This window comes from Mirounga leonina, unplaced genomic scaffold, assembly GCF_011800145.1.
Source record: "Mirounga leonina isolate KUSES-001 unplaced genomic scaffold, KU_Mleo_1.0 Mir_101609, whole genome shotgun sequence".
NCBI lineage: Eukaryota > Metazoa > Chordata > Mammalia > Carnivora > Phocidae > Mirounga > Mirounga leonina.
In genome coordinates this window covers 2,860,901-2,883,532 of record NW_023270164.1, presented here as the reverse complement: position 1 = coordinate 2,883,532, position 22,632 = coordinate 2,860,901, and the positions used below count along the sequence as shown (strand labels likewise).

At 38.1% G+C, this 22,632-nt stretch overlaps 1 protein-coding gene across 2 annotated transcripts in view; it reads right to left on the bottom strand.

Annotated features, from left to right (window-relative positions):
* The window catches only part of PRRG1 (proline rich and Gla domain 1), a 153,391-nt gene that overhangs the window by 68,167 nt on the left and 62,592 nt on the right, over positions 1 to 22,632 (bottom strand). For both annotated transcript variants that reach the window (XM_035002920.1, XM_035002924.1), the window contains exon 3: positions 506 to 666. In XM_035002920.1, coding sequence (XP_034858811.1) covers positions 506 to 666 — 161 coding nt within the window. The remainder of the gene's footprint in view (positions 1 to 505; positions 667 to 22,632) is intronic.

Below are 22,632 nucleotides of genomic sequence, written 5' to 3'. Positions count from 1 at the left end.
TGCCTTTTGCTTTCCCAACCCTGCTCTCCTTGAATGGCTTGCCATCTAGAGTAAAGAGAGGTAAGGAGTATTCTTAGAGTGGGGAGGAGAGTTCAAATATGGATATGTCTTTTGTACAAGAAGTAAACGATTTTAAAACAGTGTCAATATCTATTAGGTTCCTCCACACTTTCTCACTGATGAGGCAGAGTAAGGTGATGGTATTTATAACTTTCCCCATCAGAGCCTCCTGTGAAACAAGCGCTTCCCCCTTGCTAGGATTATCAGTCTCGGCTCAGCAGAGTCCCATGGAAACAGGGCCCTCATAGACGGGGAAGTGAACCTGGCTCTCCTATCCACAGAGTATTCTTAGTTAGATGCCACTTCCAGAGTTCTTCACAAATGTAATTTGTGATCCATTTGTAACTGATAACAATGCACACAATTTGGGAATGCAGATTGCAAACATACATCCAAAAGGTAGGCAAAACTGTGAAGGTTTCTTAAAAATTGCCAATATACTTACAGTTTTCTCAGTATTTTCAAAAGCTTCTCTTGCTTCTTCAAATGTGCAGATTTCTTCTTTGCATTCACGATCAATGTTGCCCTGTCTTATCTCTTCAAAAAGTCCATTCGCTCTTGGATAGCGTTTCAATACTGAATTGGCTTTTTCTCCTGTGAGGAAAACTAAGAAGATATAAAATCATAAGCATAAAGTTATAATTTGAAAAACATGCAGAAGCTTAATACACAAGGTGAAAACTGCTAGGTGCTCTTTAGAAAACATAGCCAACATCCTACACCTCTTCCCCTGAGTCAGCAACAAAGTAACATTTAGCTCCAAACCACCACCTCTGCTGTCTTCCTCCTCATATGAGCATGTCTTTTCAGTAGCAGTTGCCCTGGGCAGGGACAGGGACAAAATTCACGGTTAGATTCAGACTTTAGCATATTCCTGCCAACTATCGGTATTTAAATATAGTAATAATGATTCCACCACTTATACTCAGTGTTACAAGTGGATGCCTCCAGGCATTCTGCTGTTGGACACCAGCAACCAAATCAAAATCCAGTCTCCAGACTACTAGTCTTTGTCCCCCTGAATAAAAATAAATAAAGCTCCAACTGACCTAGTAATATAAACCCAGGGAACCCTTACTTCTATGAAAAGAAGAGCTGACAAGACAGTATCAAGAAATTAAGATGAATTTGGCCATAACTCATTCCAAGGAACACTAATAATTTTGTCCTAAATACACCTAGGTTAAATATATTGTGATATTTTAATATATCAACCCAATTTCCCTGTCCTACAGAAAAAGAAAATTCTTCCATATGACTTATAGAGGCATTTCATATAAACACTCAAAGTGCACATTTATGATACCCATAAAATAAATAAGGCACTAGTTATAGGCACACTTACAGGGAATCATTTTTAATTTTACATACAGATTCATTTTAAACTACAATTTCATTTTTCTAAAAGTGTCATTCATACTTCTTTGTGTAGATAAATACAATGCTACAAGAATTTAATCTCTGCTAATGCAAGGAAATCAGAAAAATCTCTAATTTTATTGACTTCTAACATAAGAAAGGGCACATTACAGATCCTTTTAAGATGTTAAAGAAAAGTCTACATTTTACAAAGAACATTTTAAAGTAAATGAAAAACAGTAAGTGCTCTTTTAAAAAAATGGCAACAATAGCAATGAATTTAAGGTTTACTTCATTATAGAAATGAATATTTCACTTCACAGAAGATATGGATTCATTACTTAGGATTCTTTATAGTATCCAAATTGATACCACCTGGATGGCACCTACATTAGGATGAAAACTATGGTAGGCCTTTCATAAGAGTTTCCTTCCTTCTATACCTCAGAGGGATAACCATCTATAAAAAAAAAAATGAGCTAAGAGTCAAAGAATATCATTAGAAGAAATTGTAAAAAATAAAAATTGTGACAAGTAGTACAAAAGAAATGAAAAGGGTGCTGTTGAGTTGGGGAAAAAAAAAATGAAATTTTCTAGCAGTACTTCTCACAGTTGCAGCATCGGAATCCCCTTGAGGATTTATTATCACTGAGGTTACTGGGCCCAGCTCCCAGAGTTTCTGATTCTATAGGTCTGGGGTAGAGCTAAGAAGATGCATTTCTTTCTTTCTTTTTTTTTTTTTAAGATTTTATTTATTTATTTGACAGAGAGAGACACAGTGAGAGAGGGAACCCAAGCAGGGGGAGTGGGAGAGGGAGAAGCAGGCTTCCCACTGAGCAGGGAGCTCAACGCAGGGCTTAATCCCAGGACCCTGGGATCATGACCTGAGCCGAAGGCAGACGCTTAACAAATGGGCCACCCAGGTGCCCCGAAGATGCATTTCTAATAAGTTTCCAGGTAATGCTGGTGCTGCTGGTCTAACTACCACAGTTTGAGAACCACTACCTAAATGTGAGCTCCTTAGAAAACCAGTTCTGGCATTAACAAATTTAACAAGATCTTTTACTGCATGACTTTTTAGGGGCCTTAACATATATTTAATCTATATGTGCAAACTTCCAGAACAGGAATATGATACGTACATTTGTCATAATTATTTGATTACAGAGCCCTTTATCAAAGAACATTTCACTGAATTAACAACTTTCTAGCCGTTGGTCTTATTTTTGATCTCTGAAACGACATACAATTCCCTTCCATAAATAGACCACCTAATACATGAAGACAGTAACTGATTTCTGCTGAGGTTTCTCTTTTCCAGGATAAGCATGTCTAGATTATTCATCTGTGGCCATATAAAATAGACAGGAGTCTGCACCATCTTTATCTCATAAAATGCAGTGTCCTACACTCAGTGCATTACTCTGAGTGGTCTGACAAGTGTAAAACTGATTAGGACTATCTGCTTCCTTGTTTTTAAACACAACAGATATATTAATACAGTCTAAGATACCCCTGGATTTTGGGACAGTTTTCTTGAAAACAAACCAAACAATCAACAACAATGTTATTTTAAGATTTTAAGAGAAAAAACTAAATACTCCTCAGAAATAATTTTCATATATACCATCTACATGGAAAAGGGGTTCAAGGAAAGCAGCTAACTCTTGTAACCAGAAAGCAGGCTAATTCAAAAAGTTAAGCAACTCTAAGGTAACGTATAGCATGACACAGCTCTCTAATGCCAGCCTAATCAAATTACCAAGAGCATTCCACAAACACAGTATTTGTATTTCTTGTACTGGGCGGCAAGGTAATAGAATACTGAGAAGTCTAGGTAGAATACGCTAGCAAGTAGATTTTATCTCATTTGCCCAACAAATCTGGTCAATTAGAAAATACCACCCAGACAGTTATGATGGCAGAGTGGTAGGAGGACCCCAAGCTTGCCTTGTCCCTTGAATATAGCTAGATCAACATCAAATCATTTTGAACAACTAGGAAATCGATCTAAGGATTAAGAAAACAATCTGCACAACTGGAGGAAGAGAACGTGGCAGATGCGAGGTTCTGAGACATGAACTGAGAGGGAGAAAAGCTGCAGTGCCTCAGAGGGGAGGGAGGCCTTTTCAGGGAGTGGAAGTCAAGGAGAGAGGGAGAGAGTGGAGAGAGAACAACGCGTAGGGTTCCTGCAAAACACTGTGGTGTGGGGATCCCCTGGGTCACAGTGAGAGAGAATGCTCCCCTCCTTGCAGTAGTACATTTGGAAGAGTGTATATTGCCTCTCCAGGGACAAAAGGCCCACCAGGCGCCACACAGCAGCCATTAAACGGCAGGGGACAACTTTTTGCTGCGCTTCACCATAGACTCCAGGCACCTGTGCAGCCATGGGACTGTTTTTATGGGGCAGAATGGTGCTGGGCGCAGCGCTGTAAGGCTCTCCTCCAGGACAGGGCAGTGGGTCTGCGCCTTGCCAGGTCATTTAAGATTTGGAATTTTGAATCCACTGGCCACTGGCCAGACATAAAACACAGAAGTGCCAGCAGTGCTGACGGTCCAGACACAGGCTGAAGGCAGGGATCTGACAAAAGCCTGGAACAAAGGACGGGAGATTGTTCACTTTTCTGTGAGGGCCTCCTGAACGCAGCAGCTGTGAATTACCCCACCATTTTCCACCCCCGCCCCCACCAGCAAGGCTGGAGTTCAGAGAGAAAAACACAGCACTTCCAGTGCAGGCTGGAGTTGCTTACACCAAACCCCATGTGCCTGCACCAGGCCGGGGCATCTATACTAGGGCAGGTCTCTCCCTCAGAAGACCAACACAGGTCCCCTGCATGTACCAGATCTACTGATCACAGAGTGTTCCAAAGCATCAGCTTCAGTTCTGGTGGAAATAGGACTAGACTTTCTTTTTTTCAATTATTTTAAAAATTTTTTAAATTTATTTTACTTTATTTTCTTATTTTCTTTCAAAACAGGCTTATAGTTTTTTGTTCAATTGTTGTTTTGTTTATTGACTCTTTTCATTTTTTGGATCAGGATTCTTTTTTTTTTTTTTTTAAAGACTTGATTTATTTATTTGAGAGAGAGACAGTGAGAGAGAGAGTGCATGAGAGGGGGTAGGGTCAGAGGGAGAAGCGGACTCCCCGCTGAGCAGGGAGCTCGATACAGGATGTGACCCTGGGACTCCAGGATCATGACCTAAGCCGAAGGCAGTCGCTTAACCAACTGAGCCACCCAGGCGCCCTCAGGCTCCTTTTCTTTCTTTATTCCTTCTTTCTTTCTTTTTCTTTGGAGCCAGGCTTACAGTTTTTTGTTTGTTTGCTTTTTTGTTCCTTTTCCTTTACTCTTTTCTTGGATCAGGCTTCTTCTTCTTCTCTTCTTTTTTTAAATCAGGCTTATCTTAACAAACAAATAAAAGCACACCTAGACAAAAGCCCAAACACTCCCCACTGCAAGCAAGGAGGAACTCTGTGCAGAGAACTGACCTGTGGGAGAGAGCAGCCAAAACACAACAGCTGAGTGCACACAGCATACACCGGAAACACTTCCTGAAGCACCAGGCCCTAGACAATGTACGACCCCTTCTTAATTATAGTACTACTCTAAGGAACAGGAAACATAACAAGCTTTCAAAATGCAAAAGACAGAAACCTAGACATAATGATAAGATGGAGGAAATCTCTCCAAAAGAAAGATCAAGAAGAAATCACAGCCAGGGATTTGCTCTAAACAGATATAAGCAATGTATCTAAACAAGAATTTAGAACAACACTAGCTGGGCTTAGAGGAGCCCAAGCTGCCATGGCTGCTAGAGAGGAGCAAGTCCTCAACTTGCACAAGAAAGTGAAGATGGTCACCAAGTCATGCACCTAGTGCGACCAACAGGTTCCTGCTGCATGTAAATCTTGTCCCTGTGCTTATGTATTTCTTAACATGAAACTTCTAAAAGTAAAACACTCAGAGAAATCATCACCTTTTACAGAAGTGAACAGTACCATATCTTTGAAATATTTGTGAATACTGTTTTTATATGAATTTAAACTAGGACATAGTGCAACCACACCAAGTAGAAACATCAATTCCGTCTTTGGAGAAGGCTCTGCTAGTGAAAGGACTATACGGTGGTGGTGTGAAAAATTTTATTCTGGGGATATAAGTCTGAAAAATGAGGCTTGAGGGAGATCCAAATCTGTTTTAAATAAAGATCAATTGAGAACCATGGTAGAAGCTAACCCCAAAACAGCAATTTGAGGCCTTGAACCAGACTTAGTTTCTGCTACAATTTCTCAACACCTGGCTGCAATAGGAAAGGTAAGACAGTTGGACAAGTGGGTAGGTAACACACCAACTGATGGGTGATCATAAACTGAGATGATTAGAGATGTACTAATACCTCAAGATTTGAAAGAGCAGAGACCTATTTTGAAGAGGATCATAAGCTTTGACAAAAAATGAAAGTGGTCTGGAAAATGGCTGGATGTTGATGAAGTTCCCAAACGTGTTAAAACCATCACTATAACCAACAAGAAGGTTCTGGTAACTGTATGGTGGTCTGCAAAGAGAGTATTTCATTACTTTTAACTCAGGCAAAACTAACAGTAGCATCTTATTGTCTAGAAGTTGAAATTATGGGGGCACCTGGGTGGCTCAGTTGGTTAAGCATCTGCCTTCAGCTAAGGTCATGATCCCGGGGGTCCTGGGATCGAGCCCCACATCGGGCTCCTTGCTCAGCGGGGAGTCTGCTTCTCCCCCTCCCTCTGCCTGCTGCTCTGCCTGCTTGTGCTCTCTCCCTCTCACTCTGTCAAATACATAAATAAAATCTTAAAAAAAAGTTGAAATTATGTATCAAAAATGGATCTAAACATACTCTGCATTGGTTAGCAGACATGGATGGACCTATACTTTTCCATGACAACATCTGACCACTACAGGTGGTGAAATCCCAGACAACCATAGGGAATAACTGAATAGGGCCAAAAACTTTTGCCATATCCATCACATACACCTGACTTTTTATCAACAGATCATCACCTCTTTCATCATTTGGAACTCTAAGAGAATATTCTCCAAAAGAGACAATAATTGAAGGATTTGAATATATTTTAACAATGTTGAATATTATGAATATATAATATTTGGAGAAATTTATTATTTGGGGAGAGCAGTTAATGCTAACAGTGCATATTTTGGTTGAGTAAAACTTTTTCTGAAAAATAAAAACTAATTAATTAAAAAAAAAAATAATACTAGCTAGGCCTGGAAGAAATATAGAAGACACCAGAGAAACACGGGCTGCAGAGATAAAAGACCTAAAAACTACTCAGGCCAAAATAAAAAATGCTATAACTGAGATGCAAAACTAACTGCAAAAATGAAATCACAACAAGAATGGAAGAAGAGGAGGAATGAATAGGTGATATAGAAAATAAAATTATGGAAAATTATGTAATGGAAAAGAAAAGGGAAAGAAAACTATTAGATCATGAATATTATATCCGTATCAAGAAAAAAAGGGGAAAGACCACAAATACATGGAGGTTAAAGAAAATCCTACTAAAGAATGAATGGGTTAACCAGGAAATTAAAGAATAAATAAATAAATATATGGAAGCAAATGAAAATGAAAACATGACAATCCAAAACCTTTAGGATGCAGCAAAGGTGGTCATAAGAGGAGGTATATAGCAATAGAGGCCTTTCTCAGGAAGCAAGAAAAGTCTCCAACACACAACCTAACCTTACACCTAAAGAAGCTGGAAAAAACAACAAAGTCTAAAACCAGCAGGAGAAGGGAAATAATAAAGATTAGAGCAGAAATCAATGATACAGAGATCAAAAAAGCAGAACAAATCAATGAAACTAGGAGCTGGTTCTTTGAAACAATTAACAAAATTGATAAACCCCTACCCAGACTTATGGATGAATGAAATAAATTCAAGGGGCGCCAGGGTGGCTCAGTCACTGGGTGTCTGCCTTTGGCTCAGATCATGATCCTGGGGTCCTGGGATCAAGCCCCGCATCGGGCTCCCTGCTTGGCAGGAAGCCTGCTTCTCCCACTCCCCCTGCTTGTGTTCCCTCTCTCGCTGTGTCTCTCTGTCAAGTAAATAAATAAGGTCTTTAAAAATAAATAAATAAATAAATAAATTCAAAATGGATTAAAGACCTAAATGTGAGACAGGAATCCATCAAAATCCTGGAGTTAGAAAACAGGCAGTAACTTCTCTGACCTCAGTCGCAGCAACTTCTTAACTAGACATGTCTTCAAAGGCAAGGGAAACAAAAGCAAAAATGAACTATTGGGACTTTATCAGGATAAAAAGCTTTTGCACAGCAAAGAAAACAATCGACAAAACTAAAAGACAACCTACAGAATCGGAGAAGATGTTTGCAAATGTCTTATCAGATAAAGGTTTAGCATACAAAATCTATAAAGAATTTAACTTAACACTCCAAAAAACAACAAATCCAGTCAAGAAATGGGCAGAAGACATGAACAGAGATTTCTCCAAAGAAGACATATAAATGGCTCACAGTCACATGAAAAAATGCTCAATATCACTCAGCATCAGGGAAATACAAATGAAAGCCACAATGAGATACCACATCACACCAGTCGGAATGGTTAAAATGAACAAGACAGGAAACAACAAATGTTGGCAAGGATGCAGAGAAAGGGAAACCCTTTTACACTGTTGGTGGGAATGCAAACTGGTACAACTACTCCGAAAAACAGTATGGAGATTCCTCAAAAAATTAAATATAGAGCTACCCTAAGACCAAGCAAATGCACTACTTGGTATTTATCTAAAGGATACAAACATAGGATACAAACATAGGGTTTAGAAGGGGCATATGTTTATAGCAGCAATGTCCATAAGAGCCAAACTATGGAAAGAGCCCAGATGTCTAGCGACAGATGAATGGATAAATTAGAGGTGGTATATACATATATATATATACACAACGGAATACTACTCAGCCATCGAAAAGAATGAAATCGTGCTATTTACATTGACGTGGATAGAACTGGAGGGTATTATGCTAAGCAAAATAAGTCAGTCAGAGAAAGACAAATACCATGATTTCACTCATATGTGGGTTTTAAGAAACAAAACAGATGAACACAGGGGAAGGGAAGGAAAAATAATGTAAGATAAAAAGAGAGAGGGAGGCAAACCATAAGAGATGCTTAAACATAGAGGAAAAAAATTGAGGGTTGCTGGAGGGGAGGAGTAGGGGGAGGGCATTTGTCGGGATGAGCACTGAGTGTTATACGTAAGTGATGAATCACTAAATTCTACTCATGAAACCAATACTATACTATATGTTAACTAACTTGAATTTAAACTAAAAAATAAATTTTTTTTTAAATCAAAAAAGTAAAAGATACCACCTGTAGTAAGAATCTGACCAGCAGGAATGATATTGTTATAGATTAGTTATGTCTGCCATATGTTAGGGAACAGGAAGTTGTGTCAGGTCCTCATCAAAGCAATTTGGAAATCTAATGGATGATACCAGAATTAGGAGTTTTTCAATGTGGAAACAAAATAAAGAGGAAGATAACAGCCTGGACCTATAGGATAAGATCAGACTACCTTTTCCTAAAACACTGGGCACTTCCCAAGATGCAAGGGCTTATATTTGGACTTCAAAAACTAAGGCAGTGATATTTAACTAAAGTTGATCACCTTCCTCTGCTTCCTTCTCATCAAAGGGTGTGAGTCAGCCACAGGTATCTGGAATCATTTGTATGCCTGCATCAGAGAGTAAATGATATGACAAGTATACAGGATGTAAATTTATTTTGAGAATACAACACTGAGGTGTTACTGAAACATGTACTTCTCTCATTAAGGAAATAAAGAAAAACCTAAACTGTTTTCTTTAGATTCAGTTAGAAAACACCCTTACTAATAAAAATATTTAAAATCTAGGACTGATACATACACACCCACCAATTATATTTATTTTAAAAATGTAACTACTTTTTCATAATTTCAAAATAAATAGCTCTCACCTATGCCTTCTCTTCAAAAGAAAAGAATAAAAATAAATGAGAATGGCTCAAGTAACTACCTAAATTACTGCCTTAAACAAAATATGTAGTTGTAGAATATATTTCTTAATGCATTGTAGGATAATGCCAAAAATCTTTAGCCAAGTGCAATCACGTACAAACATTTGCTGAAAAACAGCAGACAATTAGGTCTGCAAATTAAGAACTGCCCCCGAAAAATGTCTACTCCAATTATCTAATCAGTTCTCTCACTTTGGGTCTGATTTCACTGAAGAAGCCACTATTTAAAGTTGCAAATATTTAAATTTTTCTTTTAAGTGAACACAATTCTTTTTCTTAGGACATACTTACTGAATATAGACTATGTACAAGGAGATCATGACAAGTTACAAAGATGACTAGCAGATGGCCTCTGCCCTCAAGGCTCTTCAGTGTAAAAGATAATAAAGATAAAAGAAACACAAAGAACTCTAATGAAAGACTGACCATGGTGGATGCTCTTTGAGGTCAGAAGGCAGGTATAACTCTACTGGGTGCGTATGTTTGGGGGTGGGAAAGTAACCTGGAGGAGGACTCCTGAAAAGTTTTTTTGGGCTGGCCTTTTAAGGATTGGTAGGATTAGGACATGCAAAGGTGGTGAGGAAAGACATCCTAGGAAAACAAAACACTGAATGAGGGCTTTGAATTGAATAAAGCAAGGGACATAAATAAGGTACAGTGAGCTTGGTCAGTAGGGCCAGAGTATAAGATTCAAAATGGGAGGAGTGGAAAATGAAACTGGAAATGGGGGCCAATAGCCATGTCATGGAGGCACTCAATGTTAAGCTACAATATTCAAACTATTCGATAGCACTCAAGATTTTAGATTACTACTTCATTACCTAGAAAAATGTATAGATACAACAGATTTAGGGGTGGGATGAAGACAAAATGGAGGGATAAAGGCTAGGTAAAAGGCTACTGACAACAGACCAGATTAAGAAATAATGAGGTTATGCATTAGAATGGTGGCAACAGGAATGGAAAGAAGGGGAAAGAGAGGAAAGATATGGCTACTGGGTGATTTTTTCGGCCACTACACGCACCATGCACCTTATCCCTCAGTCAAACCAAATCTTACCATTCACCATTTCTTTTATGCCTCTCTAATTTTGTACCTAATATTTCCTCTGCCTAGTGAACTCCTATTCCACTCAGATGTAACAGCCTCTAAAAATTTTCCCCAGATTCTACTACCCACTTCATTAGACAGAGGTGCTATAGACTCTCAGTATTTGTGAATATGTCAATTACAGCAATTAATTAAGCTGTATTATAATTTCTGGTATGCCTATCTGGTTCCCCCTGAAGCCTGTAAGCTTCCTGAGGGCAGAGGCCCATATATTATTAATATTTTGATCCAACCTTTCATAACACCTGATAAAGAACTTGGTAAGAATAGGATTCAGTGGGGCGCCTGGGTGGCTCAGTCATTAAGCGTCTGCCTTCGGCTCAGGTCATGTTCCCGAGGTCCTGGGATCAAGCCCCACATTGGGCTCCCTGCTTGGTGGGAAGCCTGCTTCTCCCTCTCCCACTCCCCCTGCTTGTGTTCCTTCTCTCACTGTGTCTCTCTCTGTCAAATAAATAAATAAAATCTTAAAAAGAAAAAAAAGAATAGGATTCAGTAAGTGCAGAATGAATGAAAAGGCAGAATGGGAAGAACTTGAAAGTGACTAGAACCTGGGAAACCATGGACTGTGTTCTAATTATAAAGTAGCACTGCAAACTTAATATACGACTATGAAACAAATACAACAGTAAAGTAATTTACAGCACTTAAATATCCTTTTTTAGCAAGAGAAACTACCTTTTGAAATGTGTAGAATACTTCTATTTGTGCTCCCTTTGGAGCAACATTTTTAGTTCTAAAAGAACCACCTCATTTCCCCTAATAGTTATGGAGAGGTGGAGTAGCTAGACACATACTGTTTTGGGGAAGAGGGCATAACCAGATGCTTTTTGGCCTGGCAAGGAACTAGCACATTGGTACTCAAAGTGTGTACCAAGGGCCCCTAGGGTGCTGCAGCAAATTCATGGAGAATGTGCAGATACTTTATATTTTTGAAGGAAATGCATTGATACTCAACATCTGCTGGCCCACAAATTACCAGCTTAAGGTAGTTAATGGTTTCATCATTAGATAGTTCTAGACTCATTTCCTTCGTGAAGTTCGATTTTCAGCTGTGATTAAAAAAATATGCTGTGTGCGGGCGCCTGGGTGGCTCAGTCATTGGGCGTCTGCCTTCAGCTCAGGTCATGATCCCAGGGTCCTGGGATCGAGCCCCGCATCAGGCTCCCTGCTCGGCGGGAAGCCTGCTTCTCCCTCTCCCACTTCCCCTGCTTGTGTTCCTGCTCTCGCTGTCTCTCTTTGTCAAATAAATAAATAAAATCTTAAAAAAAAATGCTGTGTGAAAAATCAATATAGAACAGGAAATGGAGGTGGCAGTATCCAATTTGATTCCAAGGTTTGAGAAGTACCCAACAGGAACACACATCCTATGCAGGACTATTTAATATTTAAATAAAAATATTACTTTCTTTGAATTTAGGTATATTACTTTTTCAAATGGCTACTAAGCTGTCAGGATAGAAATATTTAAGTTGTTTGGACCTACTTACTTACTAAATGGAATTATTAGGTACTTCTTTCGGCCTATGGCTGCTATGAAAAAATCACTCTGACAATTAAGGGCACCAAAAACTCAGAAAGTGGGAGACTCCGACCTACAGGTTCTGGAGACACATGGAATCTTGCTACCACTCTCCCAAATCTATTTGGCACTCCAAGCTTAAATGGGCTGGGAAGTTCCTTCTCTTGAGGAAGGAAACCAAGATCCTTTTGAAGGTTCAAAGTGACAGAAACCTATCATATGGGTTATTGCAGCCTTCATAAGAGTTATAGGTAGCAAGAAAAGAATACAGTGTAGTTCCCCTAGTCACATCACTCAGTTGTAGATTATACTAAGTTAGTCCTTCCTCAATTAGCCACTCTGCTTCCATGAGCTTGCCTGTAGAAGAGATCAGGAATATAAAAACTGAAACAACAAGGTCACTAAATAGCTGAATTACCGGGAAATCAGGCCTACTGTATTATGGAGTGGGCAGGCAAAGGTAAGTGAAATGCTAAATAGAAAGGTGCCCTTTTCTTTTTCCAGAACTGCTGGAAATTACTACCAGCCCAGCTAGGGCAATTTATTCAATTACTGTAGTGATTCCTTTAGTGTACTTGGGACTGTTCTGGGTACCAGAACACCTGGTTTAGTTGCCCTGGTTTTGATATAAGACTATATAGTAGCAACAGTAGCAAGAAAATCAAGAGCAACAGAGAATAGGAACTGTGTAAAATTAATCTAGCATTCCATTATCTTTTCTTCAATGCAAGAGTCAAGACCTACTCTTCTAGACCTAATGTGCAATCCTAAAGTTCTTGAATTTCCCCTGGGAACAGGGTTGGTCAGGGAAGGAAGACATTCTTGTATTACCAGAGGCTGTGGTTGTTTGAGTAACAAATGTGATCTCATTGGTATCCCAAGCTTGTTCAGTGGTGCACATCAGTTCCACATTTAGAAAGCAAGAAAAAGTTGTTAGAGCAAACAGCTATGGGAGAAAAGCAAAAACCCTAAGCTTGCTTTCTTCATCTGTAAGACTGGAATGATAGCACCAGTCTCATAGTTATAAATGAGGTAACGTACATAATGTACTTTACTCAGGGCTTGGCAAAGAATGAATGCTCAATAAATAGTAGTATGACTTGTCACCACCATGGTGGCAGTTACTGCATAAAAGGATAAACAACAGATCTGCCAAACTGATAATAAAAATACACTCAGAAAATACAGAATGAATAAGGATCGGGTTAACTTGCAGTGAATCTGTATGCTTAACTCTAGGGATGCCTGGGAGTTTGGTCCCCTTGGTCAAGTTTAGGATGAAAAGTACTAGCTTTATAAAGTTTGTTTTAAGTCTGAAACTCCCTTGGAGGCACTCTGTACTAGTCTGTCTAGACTGCTTATTGAAAATGTATAGACTGATGGTGTGCATCTGACTTAATTGAATATGCAGTCTACCTTCAGCTATCTGATCAGCAGAGTATCAAAGATTCTCAGTGAACTTGTGCCTTGGCTTCCCTGAAACCAAGGTTATCTTAGATATATCTCGGTGGTTCACAATTAGAAGACAAAGTGTGTCCCGTGCGACTAAAAATCACCTTAGCCATTTTTCTCCTGCTGCACCATACATTTAGCCACTATTAAAGCCTTATGAGAATCTCATAGGTTCTTTCAATTACCTAATGCCGTGCAGTGGCCACAATATACTTTGATGATTAATAAATATTTGGGAGGTAAGAGATTTTAAAATACAAGAAATTCTTCAGAACGTAAATTAAGGTCTATTTCTGGTCCTTATTATAAGGATCTGACATCTGTAACAAAATCATAAGGAAGCATCCTTTACAATAACTTATATGCTTACTTTTATTAACTTCAAGTTTGGTCAAATGTATGCTGACAGTCTATTATTATCATTAGAATTTTAACAACAGACCACAAAGATTTTAAGAAGGTTAGAATAAGAAATGAAAATTATACACATGACATATCTAAAGAGAATCAGGAGTAGCTACAACAAAATACACTGAATAATTAAATTATTTTCTATTCATTTTTAGGTTATCTGATAGTTCAGGTAGCTATTCAATATTTTACATGATCATTGTGGATATTGATAGTAATATATCATTTATGCAGAAAACACTCAAATAAACCCTATCTCATGAACTTAGAAACAAGAGATGACCAAGGTCTTGCATTACAATTTATCTTATGCTTTACCTACAGGAAGCCCCAGCTCCCTTAGATTCATCAAGGATCAATTTATGCAACCCTCATCTACGAGCCTGGCTATGAAACTTGAAAGCCTCACTGCACATTACAGCTGAAAAGTAGAAGGGGCAGGATGGGCTGAACTACTTCAACACACTGAGAGAAACAAGAAATGAAAGCTGATTAATCTGAAGGCAAGGGAAAAGAGAGACAGAAGGCCCTTTGAGGGTTATTTGGAATAGGCTTTAACCTCTCCCCTTCCCCCATACTAACCAAAGCTGTAGGTATCAGTGATTATGTTTATAATGATGAATCTGAGTCATCAAGAAAGGACCATGATGTTCACGATATTGTTTAGGAAGGAAGTAGATTATATGATCTGTTTTAGAACTATTTCCATAAAAATACTTTTTAAAAAGTTTTTTTAAACACTTATTAAAAAGATAAACATCAGCAATCTGCAAAATGTATTTATTCAAATGGAAAGTTTGTTCCTAGAGAATGCTGTGTAAATCTTGGTACAGCAACAACTGAATCTATAATGGGTTCACACACTAACCAGGAAGCTGTTTTTCTTTTCTGAATAAATCTCTAATATCTTGTTTAGTTGTGAATTTCTCATAAGACTGCAGAATATGCTAAGCTATCCATATATATGAGCCTCCTGTTTGTCACATCAACACTGACTTCTGAAACCATCTTTTCGAAACCAGTATCTGTTCACCACTTTCACCAACCTTGAATTAAGCCCAGTGAAACTGCAGGACAAGAGAGGAGTGTAATATGGTGAAAAGGTCCTGAATTTGTAGTCACAATATGCAGATTCCTATTCCAGCTCTGGCACTAAACTGGCTACATGGTTCTTTATTGCTTAATTTATCTGGGCCTGTCTCCTAAGCTAAGGTATCGTATATGATTTCTTAGGCCCTTTCAGTTGTAACTGTGAAGTTTTTTAATTGGAAAGATTTTTGTTGAGTAGGCGTAGTTTATCTTATCCAAAACCTTTTGAGATATGAATACACTATTTTCCAGCCAAGCAACCACCATCCCCCAAACCAACAGCAAATAAATAAGAAGAGAAAATCAACAAGGCACACCCTCCCCATCCAACCCTGTGCTCAGATATATATAAAAAGAATCTACGATGTGTCATATTCATAATTCCTTGTTTTCTTGCTTCTAAGCCATTTTGATACTATTATTTACTCCGTTGGTCATGCATACAATGCCTTCAAGGTTTTTTCTGGCTGAAAAAGGTATTAAGTAGGTATTTCTTATCACAGACTGATGGAAGTAACTTTCCCTAGAAAAACAAATTCTCACATTCCAAAGTGACACTTCACTTACTAAAAAACAAAATTATGCAAACTAAAAAGATGCCATTTGGACCATCTTCCTATTTCTTGATAAGGTGGAAAAAAAATAAAGTATTTCCCAATTATATTTTACCTCTGTGACCTATTTGTAGAACTTAAAGGTTAATTTTTTCATAGGGGGTAGGTTTTCTAATTCAGAAATTTGTTGTATAGTGGTGTTCATATACCCAATCAAGATGTTACAAATGTACAGCTTATGATGGCATGTAGTATATATATATATATATGTTTTCATGTGAATTAGGGAGCTGAAGCCCATATAAGAACTCAGATACTTAAAAAATTAATTTGAAGTTACAGGACTGAGCTAGTGAGAGTGGGAAGCCTCAGGGTTTGAGAGAAGAAATAATCCTGAAGCTGTTTCTTAAGGACAATGTGGTGGTTATGATCACTATCTAACACTTAAAAAAATACATCTTTGTGCCCCCGGAGGTATGTAACAAAATGCCAGATGATAACAGGCAGGTTTCCAGGAATAAGGGTGGAGCAAATGCCAGAAATGGATTTCTATAAGAGAGAAAACAACAGAAGTAATGTATGTCTATAAAGTCAATATTCTCTAAAAACAAAACATGGTTCCCCCAAGAGTGAGTCTTACTAACTCAAAATGGTTTTCTTTAAAATCAAATTTTACAACGTATATTCATTCAGATGTGTCTTGTCCACTGATTTTATGCTTAATAAGGAATAATGAGATACAGAGAAATGGTCTCATAGATTGTCTCATAAAAAAAGGTAGAAGGCCAAATTTTCTTTTGGAGGAATTTTACAATTCATAACTCCTTATTAAGGAATTTTTCTGAGATGGTAGATGGCAGCAATCAAGTTACTAGTGATCATAAGAACTGATTTAAAGGTAGGATACTCTAATACATGATATTTATGGATGAGGGGGTGCACCTTACCCATAGGAAACAAACAAATACAGAATTAGAAAATGGTCTAATTTATACAAAATTAAGCACATAATCAGGTGGAATCATCAGAACAGAAGAATTCCAAAGATGGGTATTTCTCCTGTCACTAGTACCTTAATTATATCAGCAAGAGTATCATTTGTCTCAGTGTTTACAGTTCTTAGAACCATAAAAGTTTCTTTTTAGTTTACGTATCCTATCTACACTGATTATAGTTCTGACCCACATGGAAGAATATGGAAATAACTATAACTGATAATGGCCATTTAATGGGGAAAAAAGGCAGGTAGACAGAACTCACCAAATACGAAATATGGTTTTAAATACCTAACTTTATTTATAGTGAACGCTTTACAACTTGTCAACATAGACAGTATGATATTACCTATGTGATAGCTGTAATCTAGACTCTAGGAGTGAATAATTGTCCTAATAGAATATGTTCTACAGTTAATCAAAAAGCCACATTCCAGAGATGGCTATTCAGATAGCACTCAAAAGAGAGCACTCAGCTACTTTTTTCTCCTGCCAACAGCAGCAGAGCATAATGGATTTAGAAAATGGAGTCTCACTGACAAATTAGTGCCTTTGTTAATTAGCACATGGACTTCAGAAATGACTTTTTACTGGTGGAATTAATATTGTTTATATGTGAATTTTCTCTAGGAATGATAGCACAATGCAAACTTTTGCTTGCTCTGCCTAAAGTGGAGGTGCTAATTACCAGGAATACTTCGTTTTCTTCCTTTCCCTCATGGTGGCTCCTCAGGGATCCCTTTAGAAAACCTGGGGCTTCACTGAGCACACTGGAAACCACTGATCCATCTCAATCCCTTCATTTTACTGATGAGAAAACTGAAATCCAGAAGTTAAGTGACTCACCCAAGGACACAACTGCTTGATTATAGAACCAGGGTTATATCTTGGTTTCCAAAACCATATAACGTTCCCCTTTAGACTCAAATACTTCTATGAAAAACACCATAATATGTGTATTATGGCTTGTCTGTAAAGATTTACTTTACTTTATTCTAAATTAGTGGTTCTCAGCCCAGGGCAATTTTGCACCCCTAAGGAACATTTAGCACTGTCTGGATACATTTTTGGTTGTCACAACTTGGAGAGGAAGGAACCCCTGGCATCTAGTGTGGAGAGGCCAACGATGTTTCTAAACATCTTAGAACACACAGGACAGCACCCCCCTCCCATACAAAGAATTATCCAGCCAAAAATGTCAACAGTCACTCCTAGAAAACATCTCAAAGAACTGAAAACAGATATTCAAACAAAAACTTGTACAACAATGTTCACAGCAGCATTACCTACAATAGCCAAAGGGTGGAAACAACCCAAATGTCCATCAACTGGTGAACAGATATTCAAAATGTGGTATATTTATACAATGGGATATTATTCAGCCATAAAAGGGATAAGGTACTAATACAAATACAACATGGAGGGGAACCTGGGTGGCTCAGTCGTTAAGCATCTGCCTTCGGCTCAGGTCATGATCCCAGGGTCCTGGGAACGAGACCCACATCGGGCTCCCAGCTCTGCGGGAAGCCTGCTTCTCCCTCTCCCACTCCCCCTGCTGGTGTTCCCTCTCTCGCTGTCTCTCTCTCTCTGTCAAATAAATAAATAAAATCTTTAAAGCAAAACAAAACAAAACAAAAACAACATGGATAAACCTTAAAAAAAAAAAAAAAAAGGAAAAAAAAGCCAGACACAAAAGGTCTTATGTTGTATTATTCCCTGCATATGAAATATCCCAAATAGGTAAACCCATAGAGAAAGAAAGCAGATTACAGGTTGCCAGGGCCTAGGGAGAGGGAGGATTGGAGACTGACTGCTTAATGGGTCTGGAGTCTCCTCTGGAGGTGATGAACATTTTTGGAAATAGTCGCATAACACTGTGAATGATGAAGTGTCACTGAATTGTACCTTTAACATGGTGAATTCTGTTACATGAATTTTGCCTCAAGTGAAAAAAAAATGTCAACAGTGCAAACCTAACTTAAGTACCAAAGGTTATTTTCTTGTTAAATAGGTAAAAGGCAGAGAGGATTGTATCAAAGACAAAAAGCATCAAGCACTATAATGAGTTTGTTTGTTTGTTTGTTTTTAAAGTAGCTTGACCCTTAAATAGTTACCTCATTTTCCTAGTGGAAAAGACTTGCTAGGAAAAAGCAATGGCTGCTGTCAACCCCAAGCAGATTTGTATTACTGTTATAAAATTATGAAGATAAGGGTTTACAATAAATTGGTGATGTCATCTAAACTGCAGAGGCATGAATATGCTACTGTAATAAAGAAACTCTGAAATTTAATACAGGCCAGAAAATGAAATAATTAATTGGCTTTAAATGTGTGCCTTTACTTGAACTATAAACCAGGGAGCTGTCAAATAAAATTAGATATTACATTAAAAGAAAGTCACTTTACAGTGCTTGTCAGTTTGAATGTTCATTCCCTGTTTGAAAATACAGAGCTGTATGCTCAGAGTTAAAGTTTAGGATTGGCCTCAACTGAGCAGTAGTTCAGCAGGGAATCAAAGAGCTTAGAGATTTACTGTGGTAGCTCGAAACCATCTTTCCTTCCAGTAAGTCTTGATAAGTGGGGTAACATGTTTGCGTTTCTTGGGCTAAAGGAGCCAAGTACATCCAGTGACCCAAAGAAATTATGCTGCTACGTTTTAATAAAAAACAAAGACTGTAACTGGCACACGGCCGCTGTTTTTTTATATGTTCATTGATATGAGAACATCAAGGGCATTAAGTTACCATTAGGTATAGAAAATGAAGATAGAAACTCATTTTTCAGACTTAGATCTTAGAGACCCAGGATTTTCTTCTAGGCTAGGTAAATTTCTAAAGACTAAATAAGGGAAGAGGAAAAACAAAAAATGCTAAGCTACATTATTTTAATTATTCTCCACAAATAAGCCCTGTCTGCTTGCCATCATTCAGCTATTCCCAATACTGTTTTCTATACAATGAAGCAAAATTAATCCTTTTGAAGATTCATGGCTAAATATTATTCCCATTTTGTAAAACAGGTGTAGCAGCATCTTGTGGCTATTATTGAGCCAACATAATGAATTTCTTCCAGAAGCTCTGTTCTTAAGGTAAAGACAGTGGAATTCACAATCCATAACTGTATATTAGGCTGATAAAAACCATGAATTGCTGCTCTAGCACTTAGAACATGCAGTAAGAGAAGTGTGTTCTGATATAAAAAAAATTCACATGGAAAGAAGTATGACTTAAAAATCAAAATCTACTCGTAACAAAACAGGGGTGCTTGAGTAGCTCAGTTGGTTGGGTGACCAACTCTTGATTTTGGCTCAGGTCATGATCTCAGGGTTGTGGGACTGAGCCCTGCATTGGGCTCTGCACTCAGAAGGGCGTCTGCTTGGATTCTCTCTCCCTTCTCCCTCTGCCCCTCCCCACCCTGTGCTCTCTCTCACACTCTCTCTCTCTCAAATAAATCTAAAAAAAGAAAACAAAACACCACATTGTAACAAAACAACTCCCGAAATTTTTAGCAAGAAAAATCCCAAGGAATTGCTTTGTGGAGTATCGAGACTTTTGTCATTAATATACTAGTTGCTCAGGGGGTGGGAGGATGAAAACATAGAATAAAGTTTTAATTTCCATCTGAAGATGATGAAGATAAATACTCTAGCAGTATATACATACACATTATAAAATCCTCACATTTTCTTCTTTGTGAAATGTTCATTCTCCAGTGAAATCTTATACATGATTTTATTTATACATGCTGTTCCTTTTTGTAACAGCATCTCCCTTTGTTGTCTCCTACTATTCTGGTGTTCCATAATGTATTATATTCTTCCTGTTAAGAAAAACCACCAAGGCAAAAACCTATTGATCAGGAATGGTGGCTTTCACCAGGTAAGTGGTATTTTAGACCCCTTACTTTAGGCACCTGGCACTATGGGTTCATTGCTTCATTAATTTTCCTCACAAGACTTTGATATTTGAGGCACTCCACTATCTAATACATGTGTTTTAGCTGTTATCATAAATGGTGATGAACAGTGAGCCAATTCTCTTTGCCCATCTGTCCAGTCCCCCATGGAATATATGAACATCCTCGTAGATCTGAGAAAACATTTTCTTCCCTACCTATCAAATCAACAGATAGCTCCTAAGTTTTTAATTGACTTTATATACTACTAATGACTAGGGTATTCAGAACATGGTCTATTGGAAGAAAAGAAAAACTGCATAGGACATAAGGAAACCTAGGTTTGCATTATGGCTCTCCATTTTATAGGCTGTGGAATTTAGATAAGACTTTCTCTCATACCTTCAGTTTTATAATATATAAAATAAAGATAATATCCCTATTTACATCATAGAGTTCTCTTACAACTCAAATAAGATAATGCACGAGAAATATTTGAGTTATGAAGTGCTCCACAGACACTTGTTGATATCAAAATAATTATATATTCTTAAAGTCCTAAATATAAAGCTCTAGCTCAGAATTCATATATATGTAGTAAATGGGATTTCAATGACACATAAAATGGACACTGATGGTGGTCTAATAAAAAATTAAATACACAAGCGTATTCTCATCCTCCCACCACCATTTTTAAGACTTGGCTCACACTTTTTTTCATGTTACATAAAAGAATGATTCATCTAACACATTTTAATAGATAATTTCTTCATCCAGTACCAAAAAATACTAAAAGAAATTCACGCCAATATTAATTTTAACTTTTCACCTACACCGTATGGTTTTCCAGCTGTGTTCTTTGTTTTCTGGCCTCCTCATTAATGAGGCTAGTGCCATGTCTTTGTGATATTTTCCTCTGCTGTCCCTTTGTATGACACATTGAGCTATGTTTGTGAGAATCTTTGCCAAATCCAGTAAAAAACTTCATTGTATGTTGCCAGAAGAGAAAAAAATTACCACATAGTAGCATCTTTTTCCCCCCACTAACAGTGACTGCAATTAGCAAGTGAAATCATGCAAGCTAAGTAAAGCTTAGGGAGAAAAGGATAGAGTCTTTGAGATTCAGGATGTGAAGGATGCTTTTAAAGTGGTCAACACAAACAGTCAAAATGCTATTAGAAGCTTCCATGTGTTTGTTAAGTAGCATTTTTTGGAGCACTTCCCTTATCTAATCTCCAGAATGGAAATATGCCCATCCTTGCAGATAACATTACCATGTCCTATCCTTTACAAGAACTCCTTTTAGTTGCCTGACCATTTAAACAAAGACTTGCTGAAGCACCTTTTAAAGTAAGCTCCTAATGATCTCCTTGCTAATGACCTGATGATCATTCTGAAAAGGAAGAGAGGAAACAACAAGGAATGTGTTGCTCTGCCTCAGTGTAGCTTCTCTGTGTGGTCATGATGAAATCCAACAATCCAAACATTCTCCAAATCCACCTGAAGCTTGAGATTAGGTGAGGACCAAGCCACAGTGAGTTACTCTGGACACTTCTGTTGATAGCTGACTTGGAGTTAGGACATGGCGTGGATTAGTCCCAGAACTTTCACCAGTTCTTTTCAAATTTACTCATGTCTTTTACATTTCTAAAATATCAGGAGATTGATATATTTCGTGGAGGTTGGGAAAGAACCAGAATCCCGGGGGCTAATCAGTCCCCCAGGAAATCACTGGAGAAAACAGGCAAAATCTGACTCAACAAGGTTCAGGAAGAAATTTTTCATGATTGATCCATAATCCCTGGGGCTGCCAACCTGGGCCCATACTAAGATGTGGCAAGCAAAGTGCCTAGAGCACAAAATATAAGGAGGCACTCTTTGTCCCTTGCACAACCCTGATCCCAGCCCTGTTGCCTACATGAGCATCTGATCATATAACTTCATTTTAACTGTTAAAAGAACCAATGGGGGTGCCTGGGTAGCTCAATCAGTTAAGCAGCCGGCTCTTGATTTCGGCTCAGGTTGTGATCTCAGGGTCACGGATTGAGCCCTGCATCAAGATCTGCACTCAGCGCAGTCTGCTTAGGATTCTCTCTCCTTCTCCC